This window comes from Hyalella azteca, unplaced genomic scaffold, assembly GCF_000764305.2.
Source record: "Hyalella azteca isolate HAZT.00-mixed unplaced genomic scaffold, Hazt_2.0.2 contig8429, whole genome shotgun sequence".
Lineage (NCBI taxonomy): Eukaryota > Metazoa > Arthropoda > Malacostraca > Amphipoda > Hyalellidae > Hyalella > Hyalella azteca.
Window position 1 is genome coordinate 265,032 of NW_025938523.1, and position 14,652 is coordinate 279,683.

The window sequence follows — 14,652 nt, forward strand, 5'->3', positions numbered from 1 at the left end:
TTCTCAAGACATGATAATGCGCCGGTAGGGACTGACGCAAAATAGACAAGCATTCGTGACGGGGTACGCGGTTTGGGATGAGTTTTCATTTCTATCAACTGGTATGTGATTTGTTTTAAATGTACAGTATTGATGTTATCAGTATCAAGTGCGGCATGATTTTGTACAAGACGCTCTAACGGTACAAAGGGACTAGGGATGTGACGGTATACTCTTTTTGGTTTACGAAACACACAGAACCTTTCAGTTGGGACGTGCTTCTGAAAGCATGAACAGATTGATTTCTATTCTGTGACTCATTTACTGTCAAATGCTCATATTTGGCTTAGTTTAGCAGTATCAGCCACCGTTCTGTTGGGCGGTGACATCCGTTCAATGAGACCTCATAGCCTACGCATCACGCACTTGTGTGCCAAATAATTCATAACTGAAAAGATACATATTTAAAAACAACTACTTGTGCGGGAGAAAGTAATGCTTCCAATTAGTAGTTCTCTGTTCAAAATTAAGCTCAAATTTGTCTACAAAGATAAATAAAAGTTTACGTAATAAAATCACCAGGCGACGTAGCACTCTACCATCCCAGGCAACTTATAGCACTCTACCATCCAAGACGACGTATCACTCTACCATCCAAGACGACGTAGCACTCTACCATCCCAGACGACGTAGCACTCTACCATCCAAGACGACGTAGCACTCTACCATCCAAGACGACGTAGCACTCTACCATCCCAGACGACGTAGCACTCTACCATCATCTCAGACGATGTATCACTCTACCATCCCGGACGACGTAGCACTCTACCATCCCAGACGACGTAGCACTCTACCATCCCAGACGACGTAGCACTCGACCATCCAAGACGACAAAGCTGGCGCTCAACTATTTCATACGGAAAACGATCGACCATCCCAGGCTCCATTTTTCGACGAAAATGAAAGACTGGGTTTTCTTCTCCGACAATAGCACAAGATGACGTCTTAGCAAATGAAACTAAAGGATTGTTTAACTGCGGAAAGATGTTTAAGCATTCGATGTTAGCAGACGATTTTGTTTCTTATGGTCTTCAACTATTCTCTTCTAGCTTTCATGCCCCTGAAGCCCATGCCGAAGATGAACAAATTAGACCGTAACCCAATGTCTTGGGTTCCGAGCCATCAGCAAAACTACGGTAAGAGCGGCTTTGATTGATTTTTCCTTCCTATGTGAAGAAGAGTTTGTGTGAAGCATCCACCAATCACTGGCTGCATAGTTCTAGATCTTGGATAGTTGCACACGTAGTGTCTACCAAATCTAGATTTTACAGCACGTTAAATATTATCTATTCGGTTTATGAATTAATCACGATCTTAACTTGAATTTGCCGACATGACATGATTATCCGGATAAATTTCGGAGTTGTCGCTGATTCGTTTTCCAGCGTCGATACTTCAGGAAATTCCGTTATAAGACTTTCGTTCCTTAGGGCTCATTTTGTTTGTCTTGATCTTGCATCGTGGAGCAGAGCAGCTTATCGACGTGTCAGTTCGGTTTCTTTCCTTGCCTGCACTCTTTGAATTATTAACAGCATCACTATAAATGTGGTTGGGAAAATCGCTGGGTTATTAGTTAAATTAGTGTTCAGTTATGAGATGCGTCATTCATTCGCTCACCTGCGATGTCCTGATCAATGAACTTCAAACTGAAGCTTTGTCATTCATTTTGAAAATTTCGAAATGTCACAAAGGATTGAGATGATCCAGATTCAATTGCGCAAAATAACGCTTAACTTAGCGTGTGTTCGTTCTATAAAAACTAAACCTTATCATTCAAAGTAATGTCGCATTCAAAATATTAGTTGAATTTTTATCCACGCAAACGAAGTGCTGTCATAATGACAGCGCTATTCCTAATGAACCCTTCATAAGGGTTCACCTATTGACTATTCACAATGAACCCTTCATAGGGTGCTTCTCTTATAAAAAGTTATATTCAAATGAGTTGTAGGAGATTCAGCTTTATTGATGGACTGCTTTTGTTCCGTTCCCTCATAGAAACTGAATGGGAAAACTACTGGGGCACTTGAGTGCAAAGAACAAAGCTTAGAACTCATGGTGACCCAGCAAGCTTGCGAGCAGCTCGACGTTTTTGGTAAGCAGGATGCAGATTTATTTTATTGGCGCAGCGTTGAACTCTTGCTGGTCCTTCGATACGCGATCTGTCCTTTCATATTTAGTGACGAAACATAGACGACTGTAGAGCCCATGTAAGGTTGAGTTTAATCGTAACCGCCCACGACTGGTGCTAACGCTTGTTTAGAGCAAATTCTAATGAAGAGACCGCGTGAAGCCATTCCGCTTTGATCATTGATGCATGCTAATCATCTGACATTGCGTTGCATTAGCTCTGCTCCAATGTCCGTCCCCTAACACGCGCTGGTTTTTCTGATTGAGTTTCAATTTATTAACACATGCTGGTTATTCTGTTAGCGTATTAATTCCTCTAGACGCAACAGGGATAGAGCATTAAACAGCTACTTTGACACCTGGCTTTATGCTTCGATTATTCTTAGGAGACCCTGTCCGATAACTTTAGACATGTTTCTAGAATACGATTAGGGTTTTTCTATTTAAGTTTGATGCGTCCATATACTCGTTTATTCTGTGTAAATAATTCGCACTCATCATTATATTAACATAGTAACATTAGTTGAACGATGTTGCTTGTGGCTTCTCCCCGTCCACTAATTGAATTTTCTTCCCCTTAATTGACTCGCTAATTCTAACCTTACCAAAACCTTATTTATTGCAAGCATGATTTCCACGCATGAAAAACCCACGTAATAGAACATTGTGTTACAAACCTTAAATGTTAACTTATTTTGCATGTTGCTTTTATTATTCAAATATATTGTCGCTATTCACTTGCATCGTGCGAAGTTTTGATGAAATGCTAATTTGAGAAGCTCGACATTTAGCTGCCGGCATTGGACTGCAATGGGAATATTGAATTCTGAATAATACCAACAGGTACATCGTGCGATCTTTTGAGGCAAAATTAAATGTTAAACGAAATTCTGGCTGACGTTAGCCAATAGCTCATCTCCTGTTGACCATATGTTCGAATTCGTTTGAAATCATATTTGTTTGTCTATTAGTAAAGAATGAAAAACAGACATTAATATCCAGACAAATTCTCCTCGAATTATGTGCGTTAGCTCCATTAATTTCACTGGTGAAAAATTTGGAATATCTTATCAAGTATCAGCAGCAATCACGAAGGAATCTAATTTTTTCAAGAAAGATCAGTAGTCTAATATATTCTGATTAATTATTTAAATTCATGAGATTTTTCAGGAAAGCATGAAGTGGAATTTAATGCATTATTTTGTTAGATTCTTCAGATTACGGCGAGTCTGTCTACGCCCCCCTCTACGGCCGCCTTCCTCCCCCCAAGAGAGGCTACCTCCCCCCTCCCCCACCTCGACCCCAGCACATGTACGGCAGACCCTGGGAGTGATGGCAGCTGCATCACCTCATCAATCTTATTCTTTTCTACAATTATCAAGTGGTTGAAAATTTTCACTGCCACGCCCGAAGGCTAAATTTTAATCCTTATTTTCAACTCAGGCGGCTCTAATTTGAAGCAAATTGTGGTTATTAAAATAGCATAAAGAGATGTATTTTGGAAACTAACCAACTTGGCAAAAATAATTTACATTACATAACAAAAAGTAGGTAACTATTTACGACTCAGGACTGACACTTGTGTCGCAATCAGGATCAAATATACCACTGTCAAATTTTGCGACTGAAAAGATCTGCATAGAAATTAGGCTTATTAAAGAAGCACGCGTGACCGAGGCGATACCCTTTCGTATCGTTAGGCGTCTCTCGTCAGCACAATACTCCCTTACGTTAATGTATATTTTTATTACATCTCACTTGCAAGTTCGCTGGGTCACCTTAATTTTAATCTTTCATTTTCCTGATGCTTTTTATGGAGTAATTTTTACTGCTAAGCGATGATGAGGAACTCGTTTTGCGACGAGTCTTATATTCGTTGCATCACGGGTCGTGAACACACGCTAAGCAACAACGAAGAACAGGCAGTTCACGTTTGTATATACGACTTGGCAATAATTCATGTCTTAATGTTAGAATTAGTTTTTTCATAGCTAGGCAATAGATACATTTGTTTTGTACCATAATTCTTAGCAGTTAATGTGTGCTCTTGATTGAAGTATGTACGAATTATGGTTACGAACGCAGAAAAATATAGCCGCGTCGATGAGCTAAGAAAACAAGTTTCCCTTGTACAAGTTTCAATAATAACTTTCAAGTGAGAATATCATTCCAAGTTGGATTTAAGGCGTGATGACACTGAGAGAGCACCGTACATTGGACGCTGAGGTATCCTTGTCTCATATAATTTAAAGCTAAGTTATACATGAAGTAGAAGGATATTTTGCCTCTTGATGTTGATATGACGTACTACTAGTAAATAAACTTATGATTTATAAACCTGCTAACCACTTTCCTTTCAACCAATAGTAGATCACTAATGCTCTTTGATAAACACATTTATGACAACTTTATTGCCCCTCAAAAGGAAAAAACTTCATTGACACTCTGAAACAATTGCACTTAGAAATTCACCAAATTGACTAGTACTTTTTACAAATAATCGACTCCTGAATACGTACAGGAGTCCTGAACGACGGACCTGACATTTACTCAATATTCAAATTTACACTCAAGTTATTTCACAGTTAAAGAAAATGCGATGAAGACAAACTATTGAATTATTTATTAATTCAAAAAGTAAAGACAAAATTTACTTAAGAGATGCAAGACGTAGTTATAATTAGGACGAGAGTAAAAACTACCTGCACTGAGAGTTAATTTAATTAAAGGCTTGGGTCGTAGAAACTGAAGTCGCAGGAAAAGTATGTAGAGCATTAGCATAACATTTGGCAGTCTATCTATAATACTTTGAATACTAAACCACAACATAAAATTCGAATAAATCATTTCTTTTTTTGCAGATTGAGATTTCTGCTTCATTTGATGTTATTTTAGTAGTAGAACTTGCTTGTTACAAGCCTTCAAGTGAAGCAAAGCATAAATGAACAGTTCTCAGTTGTTAATAGTTGTTGGAGCTCAAAGGCTTGCCGAGACTGGTTTCTTCGAGAAGCACGAAAATATTTCACACAACTATAAGCACTGATTACACAATAGGTCGGCACAAACATGCGTCGCTTGTACGTTAGCTTACAGTGTTACACGTGAGATGTAATGAATTAGTCCCTCAAGTGCTCAAAGTTTCAGCTCCAACTCAGGAGGGAGAGGAGCGAAGTATTTTTCGACCGTCTTGGGTATGTCGAGTTCTTCCAAAGTAGCAGGTTTCCATTGGGGCTTGTTGTCCTTGTCTCGAAGCCGAGCTCGCACGCCTGGAGCAAGATGCATTGTTATCAATAGATCCTCTGGATTAAATCACAGGAACGAATCACTTTTGAAAGGTATTTTGGCAAATATTTCCCATCACGACTGAACATGAACATATACATACCCTTTGAAATTTGTTCACAAATTATGTTAGGAAATCAATTTAGTTTTCAACAAACATGGTTATCGATTAACTATTTATAACAATCCATTGAAAATTAATATGGTTACTTGATATAACAATTTCTCATAAATAATTGAAGTAGCTGTTCATTTCTATTTAAAATTCAATACTCTATACAAGTGGTGTTTGTGTAGCACAACCGACTCTTATTTCACAAAAAAAATTACCATGTTAAAGAGTACTCAACTTTCACTGTAATTTAAATAAGAAATTAAATCGCAGGAGCGAGTGACTCGGTTTCCAAACATGTCAACCACTTGACAAGAGAATATGCAGACAACGACAGTAAGATATGGAGGTTAAGTGACCATCAGCTGATTCATGACCCTACAGAGCTGACAAAAAGTAAAAAGTCTGCCTAGAAGACCGTGTTTCACACAATGAAAAATGATAACACGCATTTCCTTTAAGTCAAGGTATCGTTAGCAAGTAAAGCTCCCACGGCTTCCTAGAAGTTGATTGGTTCTAAGTGAAGAGTCACAATTTCCATGCTAACACGTGTCTCCAAGCACGATTTCCATGCTGCACGAACAAGCTACCATACCTTCTTGGAAGTCAGTGTGTTCCAGCACCCTGCACGCAACCCGGAACTCCATCTGCAGGCACTGGGCGAGGTCGAGTTTTGCGCCTCTAACGAGGAGCTCGTGGGTGAGAGCCACGCTCGTGGGGCAGGCGCTCCTGATCACTGGTAGCTGCTGGCGACACAGCTCGTCTCCGCTCTGTAAACCAAGAAGAAACATCAATACATCATTTGAATTTTTGTCTACAGATAAACGGATCAACGTGATAGATTATTAGTCGAAATCACGTATAGCCACCTAATGTTGTCGCAGCTGTGATATCCAGTTACACAGTCTAATGACCTGCGCCGTGAACAAATATTTTTACTGACAAGTCGTTAACTTTTTACAACGGTTATTCAAAATGAAGTTCGCACCCAAGGGAACTATGGGTAATTTGTAACAATTCCAGACCATTAACTTCGCTCAAAAAGTAAAACGATCAGAAATTATATGCGAGGTAATTCTTTAAAAATCCAATGTTGAAGACACGAAGATCCTAAAGAAGCCTGGGATTGTTACCTTGGTTACTAGTTACCTCAGCCAGTCTCTGCAAGATCTGGTGGACAGTGGGAGCAGTGAAGCATTCTTTGATGGTCTTCAGGTGTGGTGTGAGAGAGAAGTCCGACGGGCTCTCGTGGAACGTGTCTAGCAGCTCCCGTACGTGCTCAGGCTGCAAAATGACGTGATTTTGTTTTAAGCGCATTTTTATTACAATTTTAATTATTTAACCAAAGGGAAAATATGTATGCTTGATTTAGACTAAATGCGGGCTTGATCCTATAAGGCGGGCATTATAGGATTTGCTTGCTTTCATTTTGAGTTGCTTTCTACGATGAAATGAATGCAGGAAGTGAGTATGTGTGAGCTATTGGAGTAGGCCGAATACTCAGAAAATAATAATATGGTGATTCATGCGATCTGACATGACTTATCCTTGAAGCATTTATCAATACAATAAAAATATATCACTTATCTTCTCACTCAAGACAATACCATACTGACATTCATCACATCAGTTCATCGAAGTTAGAATGCTTGATTTCAAGGAACCTTTGTGTGGCTGGGCAGTGCAAGCAGAGCGCTGTGAAGCTCATCTAGTTTGCTTGCAGGGCAGAAATGCGTGGCCAATCCAGCGCTCACCAATTCATGACCACGAAGCCTGTGACCTGATATAAATAAAGGTGTTATATTTAAGAACCGAGATAATGGCGGAGCAGTTTATTTCTCTAACTCTCGTCTTTTTGAAACACAATTTGCTATTTTTCGTTTGGGGTGCAAATTTCTTCACAGAACGCAAGATTGCAGACCATGTGATCACTTGAAATTGAATGAAATACATACATGGAGAATGTTAGTTACTAGGGCATGAAAATTTAGAACTGTACCAATAATCAGAAGTGAAAATTTTGCCAGAAAGAAAATATCTTACCAAATACTTCAGCACAGGAAAATGTAAGATGTGACACAAATAAAAAGTGGTTGTCAACCAAAAAAGATTTCATGGATGCTCCAAATTAGGTTCAAAGTCTAATGTGTCAGTTTTCTTTAGAATTTTCAAATAATAAATAACAGCATCATTACAATTATGCAGCAAAAATCATTTATGAGTAACTGGCACACCTACTACATGAGTCTGCAATACATATTCCAACAGAAAGCTGTATATACCATACTCAATTGAGTTACTATGAATAAACCTCTTATACTGAAATACTCATATATGTTACAGCCAAAAGCTACCTATGCTTAATTAATCAAGTTACAAAGAACAAACCTGTTAGTCCTAGGAACATGCCAAGACCTCCTCCGAGTCTTGGCAGAAAATGAGAACCTCCAACGTCGGGAAAAAGTCCGATTGCTGTCTCAGGCATGGCGAACATAGACTTGTCACTGGCAACTCTGAATTGACCATTCACTGATATACCTGCCCCTCCACCCATAACTATTCCTGCAAAATGAGAATACTTAGAATCATAACATTTATAATGACAACATACTACCATATGTAGCCAATTTGATTTGGGTAGATGAAAACAATAAAAGTGTAAAATTAAAATGGGATTTTTTGTAAACTACCTATTTCATTGTTGGAACTGAAGATGGTTGGTCCTTAGACCAACTAAATTGTGAATAATTAATGAACAATATTATGCACAAAATCATGAAACTCAGACCAATCCATAACGTACAAAGAAAGTCATGAATAAGAATACCGTATCCTGATCCACAAACTAATCTTGTTGATTAAATATTTTAACATATTGAAAGCCCTGGCATTTTGATGAGGATTTCTAACTCTTGTGGCTTCTGGGAGAATTTAGATCTACAATTCAGAGCAATCCTTATCAATTTGAACCTACATCGTTATTGGGTATAGTGCAAAGTAATTGTTTTATAACATTCTGCTCAGAATATCCAACATAGGTATCATATAAATTTGTAATACTGTACCATACAGGGATTAAACAGGAACTCCCCATGTATCTATTCACACTTGCAGCTAATTAGAACTGCTAAGTTACCTGTAATAAATGCAACATATGGAATTTGATAGGATCCAATTAAGTGGTTCTGCATATATTCACTCCTGAAGAAATTAGTTATGGTGGGGTCTCCTCTCTTCTCTGGGTCAGTCAAGGAGAGCACATCACCACCAGCACAGAAGGATTTGCTTCCTTGCCCTGGAAAATTAACAACATTAAGGGTGTTTGCCACCAGTCCAGTGCATAGTCTATTTAAGGAGTACAAAAGCCTGATTTTTTAAACCTCACTAGTTAACTATCATGAAATTGGTTTACATATTTTTAAGTTTTCTTTGATAAATATTTTCCAACAGCAAAGTTGTAGGTTTTCAGAGTGATTCAGTAATTCTTCAGGAGCAATAATGATAATATTAATGTGGATAAGGGTTCTCATTATCACTATGATTCCATTCCTATGAACATTAAATGAATAGAATATTTGCAAAGTTGAACATTTTCAACATTAAATAATAATAATAACTAGAAACAATAACACTTTTAAAAATAATATAAGTGTAATAAAAAGCAATAGAATAAAAAATGAGTGCTATTACTTACCTTTAACAATCACCAAAGTCTTTTCATTTTCCCACTTTTTCAAGACAGGATACATAATTTCAATCATATTCTTAGTAAGTGCATTGAGTGCTTCAGGTCTGTTAAGGACGACAATGCCTTTGCTGTTGACCTCTTCAAAAAGCACATGCTTTGCATCAGTTGACATCTTCCTTGCAAAACTTTCAGACACAGTAAAATGTCTATCATGAAACTGTGAGTTAAGACCAATATTTTGTTGTGAATTTCCATGTAAATTACATACATGGTTCCAGAATTTGTTACTGGCTATTAGTAAAGAACTATTATTTGAGATAGAGCCATACTGAGTAGCAATGGAACAGAAACAAGACAAATTCAACTGCTGTAACTTTTTGATGATTGTAAACATTTCAAGTTAGTTAAAAAACACCCTAATTTGACCTGAGAAAAATAAAGTTTTATACAGGGAATAAACCATAGAAACAAAGTACCTATATTATTTTGATATATTTGGCTATTTGGACAAAGGTATTGCTAGAGTGTTCAGAACAGGCCAAACAGCCAATATACTTGGAGCATGCTGAACAACCCTATATAATATGTTGAATGTGATGAACAGCCATAATACCTTAAGAGTGAAGAACAGCCATAATAACCTGAGTGTGCAGAGCAGCCATAATACCATAAGTGTTAAGAACAGCCATAATACCATAAGTGTTAATAACAACCATAATCCCTTGAAAGTGAAGGACAGGCATAATATCCTGAGTAGGCAGAACAGCCATAACACCTTGACAAAGCAGAAGAGCCATAATACCTTAATACTCAAGTATGAAGAAAAGGCATATATAATACATGGTAAACTAGTGAAGAAAACCTATACTATCTGAACCATGACTGGATTTTTGAGCCATGATTTCATGGATTTGCATCAGAGTGCAGAAAGTGGGTAAATATTGGAAGCAGCAAAATTAATGCCTTCAGAAGATCTTGCTGACACATTATACAGATACATCAGCACAATGTCATGGCTTTGTTGTTAAAAGTATATTTTTTCATAAGAATTTGTAAGAATATCAAAATATTTGAATATTTGTCTCTCAGTAATTAGAATGATGAAGTACTGATTTATGGTATAATAATCACAATAAAGCAATAAAAATAATTGATTATTTCAATTATGAGGTATGAATAACAGTAGCTTGTAAATATTACTCATTAAGAAGTATTATGTTGAGAATTTTCAAATAATTATTTGATTGTATACAACATATTTAGAAAACAGTTGAAAATCTAAAAGGCCGCAAGAGCACACAGTAAGGTTTCCGGCATGTTGGATGGATCAGGGTGCATTGAAGTTTGTCTGGATATCAGTTGCAATGAGTGTAAGTGTTGCAGTGCTTGGACAGTAAGGTGCATATTATAAAAGTTGTGAGCAGCATTTTTTTATTAAAAATTACCTGGCAACACATCTTGAATATGGCTGGCCATATTTTGGGCTTGAAATCCATATCTTGGCAATGCTGCTTGCAAACTCTGCACCTTGGGATTTGCAAGCTGTGATTCCATTTCTTTAGAAGCAACAATAACTGTCAAATGGGGCAATAAGGGACAGTTTTGAGTGTTTTTTGTTAACAACTTCTCACCATGAAACACTTCATAAAGGAGTTTGGGCTCATTTTAAAGGTCTTTGTGAGGGCTATTTTATGGCATCTCTTAAATAATTCCATATGCTATTCATAAGGTGCCGGATGCAAAATAAAAGCCTACCAAATTACCCCTTGGAACCAGGGTTGGCAATGATTAAATCAAAATGATTAAATCATGTGATTATTTCACTTGATTTTTTTATAAAAAATCATGATTTTTTTGATTTTTTCATAGATTTAAAAATATTGAGTGGCAGTCTTTAATTTATATTGAGGTATTGTTATTCATGGTTTAGTATAAATGTACTATGAATAACAAATTGGTATATAAACTTGTTCCCTTTAGTGTGTATTAGGTTCCAATAAATTGAATGTTTTTGGTACAGAGGCATCAAGAGTGCAATACATTGTATGTAGCTAGCAGCTTAGCTAATTCTTATAAGGCTATAAGTAGTCTAACTATTTGACTATTTGTTATATATTGATTACAATATACAATTTAAATGTGTTAGCTAGCTTATACAGGGTGAGGCAGAACTGATTGTACAGTTTTGAGGCAAAATAAAAGAGTAATGGAGGTACATAAAGAAGAAAGTCTATTTTTCTTATGATTAGCATAACATAACATTTAAAATACTTATGTTTTGAAAACAATATCAGGAAGATGGCGTTTGTTAGCTGCATCACACTGTTGGAGTTGTTCTCGGAAGTTTCCTACAGCACGTTCACACATATGGCGAGGTATGGCCATAACCTATGCTACAATAATCCATTCCCTTAGCTGTGGTAGGGTGTGAGGGCAACTTCTGAACCCCTTTCTTTTAGATGTCCCCAAAGAAAGAAATCGCAAATGCTCAAATCAGGTGACCTTGCAGGCCATTGTAAATCACCCCTCAGAGACACCAGACCTACAGGAAACATGCGTTTCAAAACATTGAGTGACATTCGAGCTGTAGCCCCATCTTGCTGGAACCACACGTCTCTCAATGCTTCATTTCAACAATGTTTTCCATCATGGGCTGCAAGAAATTTTGCAACATTGCAGCATAGCAATCGGAATTCACTGTCATGGTTACACCTCAAAACTGCTCAATCGGTTCTGCTCCACCCTGTATATTGAGAGGTTGAGATTGTATTGACCTTTTAGGCAATTAGAAAGATTTTTCACCCTAATATGAGTATTCTAATTAAAATATTTAATTTCAATCTTTAAATATGTGAATTTGAAACTAGAAACAAAACAATTACAATTATAAGACTATATATAAAATAATTAAATGCAGTGAATGGATATAAAATATTTGAATTGTGCACATGTTTATTTCAAACAGTGTTAGCTTTTCTCATAACTAAAGTCTAGTTTCAAGTCGTATGAGGTTTGTTTGGTTATCGTTCAGTTTATGTTTAATTGTTTAGTATTGGTTTATTGGTCTGAATTAAATGGGAACAGTGCAGTCAGTCACTCAGTCACTACTAGTCAGTGTGTATAGAGGGTAGAGTCTGGTATATTTATAGGACATAAAACTAGTAGATCTATTGATAGTGCTGTGCACTGTGCAATCATCTACCTATCTGTTATGTGACTCTTCAATGTTTATGAGATCTGCATTCCAGAAGTGTTTTTGTATATTGAAGCCTGTTAAATGGTCAATATTTAGCTCATTACCATGCTCCATACAAACTTTACAAAGCTAATGAATAGACTTATCAATAATTGTTTACCCAAAAATCCCAAAATGGTAAACACCACCTTGGCCTGTTGGCCATTATTGAAAGCAATAAGTGCCCTTTTAAGCCATCCATTATTATCCATATACTGTTATTGTTAGTAGGCTAATTGCAACATAAAAAATAACACCTCAAAAAAGACAAAAAAGCTGAAAAAATCAAATAAATAAAAAAAACCATGAAAAAATCAAAAAAATCATTGATTTTTGATTTTTTTGATTTTTTTTAAAAAATCAAAAAAATCGCCAACCCTGCTTGGAACCGAGCAATATGGGACACATGAAATAAAACTTAATTTTAAAACTTTGTACTCATGCAGTGTACTCATCCATTACTACCTCTGAAGTCGTCCTTTTCCTTTGAGATGATGTAGATGTAGAATAAATGACATTTTCTGTGATTTTTACTTGTTTCTCCTCTATTGATATGCTAAATTACCTTATCTATACATTACTGCATTACTGATGTGATATTACTGTATCCATGGACATGCCATTGAGTATTGACAATGACCTTGTCCACTGCAAACTTCTTATCAGCAGCTGTACAACATTTTTTCTATATCTGTAAGCTTACAGGACGGCTTGTAATTTTGCAGCATTTCAATTGGGTGAAGTGAATTCACTATAGTAAAAAAGATTGTAAAAATCATACCTGTAAGTTGTAACAGAAAGGAATATTTCAGTGCCAACCAACATATTTCTTGGAGAAATAAGTCATAGTTTAGGTTAATTACTTCTCATTCTATGTTGCCCAGTGCAATATTCTATTGATGACATTCTCTGAAATCTATGCACAATTTTGTGATGACCAATGTGGCATTGCCTGATAATCTGATGATGCATTAACTTTTTTATTGATGACATTCTATGCACAATTTTGTGATGACCAATGTGGCATTGTCTGATATTCTGATGGTGCATTAATTTTTTGTTAACCAAAATTTTTTGCTAAGCAAAGTAAATGTAATCAAAATTATTTATTGTTAATTTATTTATTTTTTGTTAACTGGGAATTAGGCTAACCAAGGTTGAAGGTTCTACACTGTCAATGCATTATTAGGCGTGTTTCTTTTTACACTAGGGGGGGGGTCTCTTATACACATCTAGATGTGTATAAGAGACAGAACCTATGCTACAATAATCCATNTGTGGACTCCTATCCCCCTTGAAATTGTGAATAGATAGGTTTTTATGCCCTATTACTTGTAAATTTAGGTTCTAATTGTGTTCTGTGCTTTCAATTGTATTAACTTGTGACTTTCTATGTATGTTCTAGATTCTACGAACTGACGATGGAGCTGGCTGGACTCCGAAACGTTTGTATAAAGATATGAATTTTTGTGGACTTTTCTTTGCTTTTAAATTTTTAGTCAAAGATGAGATATGTTGTGAATACTACAGCGTTGATGAAATAATGGTTCCACATTAATGACATTATGGAAGACATGGTGAAGAATAGCATCAAGCATGGACAGCAAAGTGAGCCAATCCGTTGAAGAGAACAAGACATGGCGTAGCTGTGAAACACGGCCAAACCGTGCCCCACGGCACTTAGTGATGGCCACTGTGCAGAGAGTGGATGAATATTGCAAGATCTTTGGCGATGCTTCAGTAGCAAAATTTATGCCTTCAGAAGATCTTGCCAACACATTTAGATTGAAATTCTTTCATTTAATATATTTGTCAGTCTTCAGCCAACTATTTAAAAAAAGTAAGGTTTCCGGTACCTATGTTGGATTGATCAGTATGCAGTGAAGCTTGTCTGGAAATCAGTTGCGATGGCCGATGAGTTCCCACCAAAAAATGTAAACATCAAGTTTACGATTACGTAGTTGCAGTCACATTAGAGTGGTCAGCCTGCATTATCACATTTTCAGTTGACACTTGCTGTACAAGGCATCATTCAACATGCAAATGGGAAGGGTCTCAATTGCTGCCTCCAAAGAGCAACCAGTCATATTAGATCTGCCATGGCTGTCCCACAAGGGAGAATGAGCATTAAAGTCCCCAACTGCCACAAATCTGTCTCCAAGCTGA

At 36.8% G+C, this 14,652-nt stretch overlaps 2 protein-coding genes across 8 annotated transcripts in view; one reads left to right on the forward strand and one right to left on the reverse strand.

The window, feature by feature from the left end:
* LOC108675829 overlaps window positions 1-4,511 on the forward strand; it is a 47,588-nt gene extending 43,077 nt beyond the window's left edge. For 2 of the 7 annotated variants that reach the window (XM_018163859.2, XM_018163861.2), the window contains exons 10-11: window positions 1,089-1,175; window positions 3,378-4,511. In XM_018163859.2, coding sequence (XP_018019348.1) covers window positions 1,089-1,175; window positions 3,378-3,502 — 212 coding nt within the window. In that variant the 3' untranslated portion in view covers window positions 3,503-4,511. Of the gene's footprint in view, window positions 1-1,088; window positions 1,176-2,037; window positions 2,135-3,377 lie in introns of all 7 variants that reach the window. The other 5 variants (XR_001931142.2, XR_001931141.2, XM_018163862.2 and 2 more) reach the window with 5 other exon arrangements.
* A 95-nt stretch (window positions 4,512-4,606) lies between these two features.
* On the reverse strand, window positions 4,607-9,714 carry LOC108675830 (3-hydroxyisobutyryl-CoA hydrolase, mitochondrial). Its single transcript, XM_018163865.2, has 7 exons — window positions 9,258-9,714; window positions 8,700-8,858; window positions 7,952-8,125; window positions 7,228-7,343; window positions 6,713-6,847; window positions 6,159-6,333; window positions 4,607-5,435 (listed from the first exon to the last, which is right to left on the reverse strand). The coding sequence occupies exons 1-7, from the start codon at window positions 9,643-9,645 to the stop codon at window positions 5,302-5,304; spliced, it is 1,281 nt and encodes a 426-aa protein (XP_018019354.1). The 5' UTR covers window positions 9,646-9,714; the 3' UTR covers window positions 4,607-5,301.
* Between the last annotated feature and the right edge of the window lie 4,938 nt (window positions 9,715-14,652).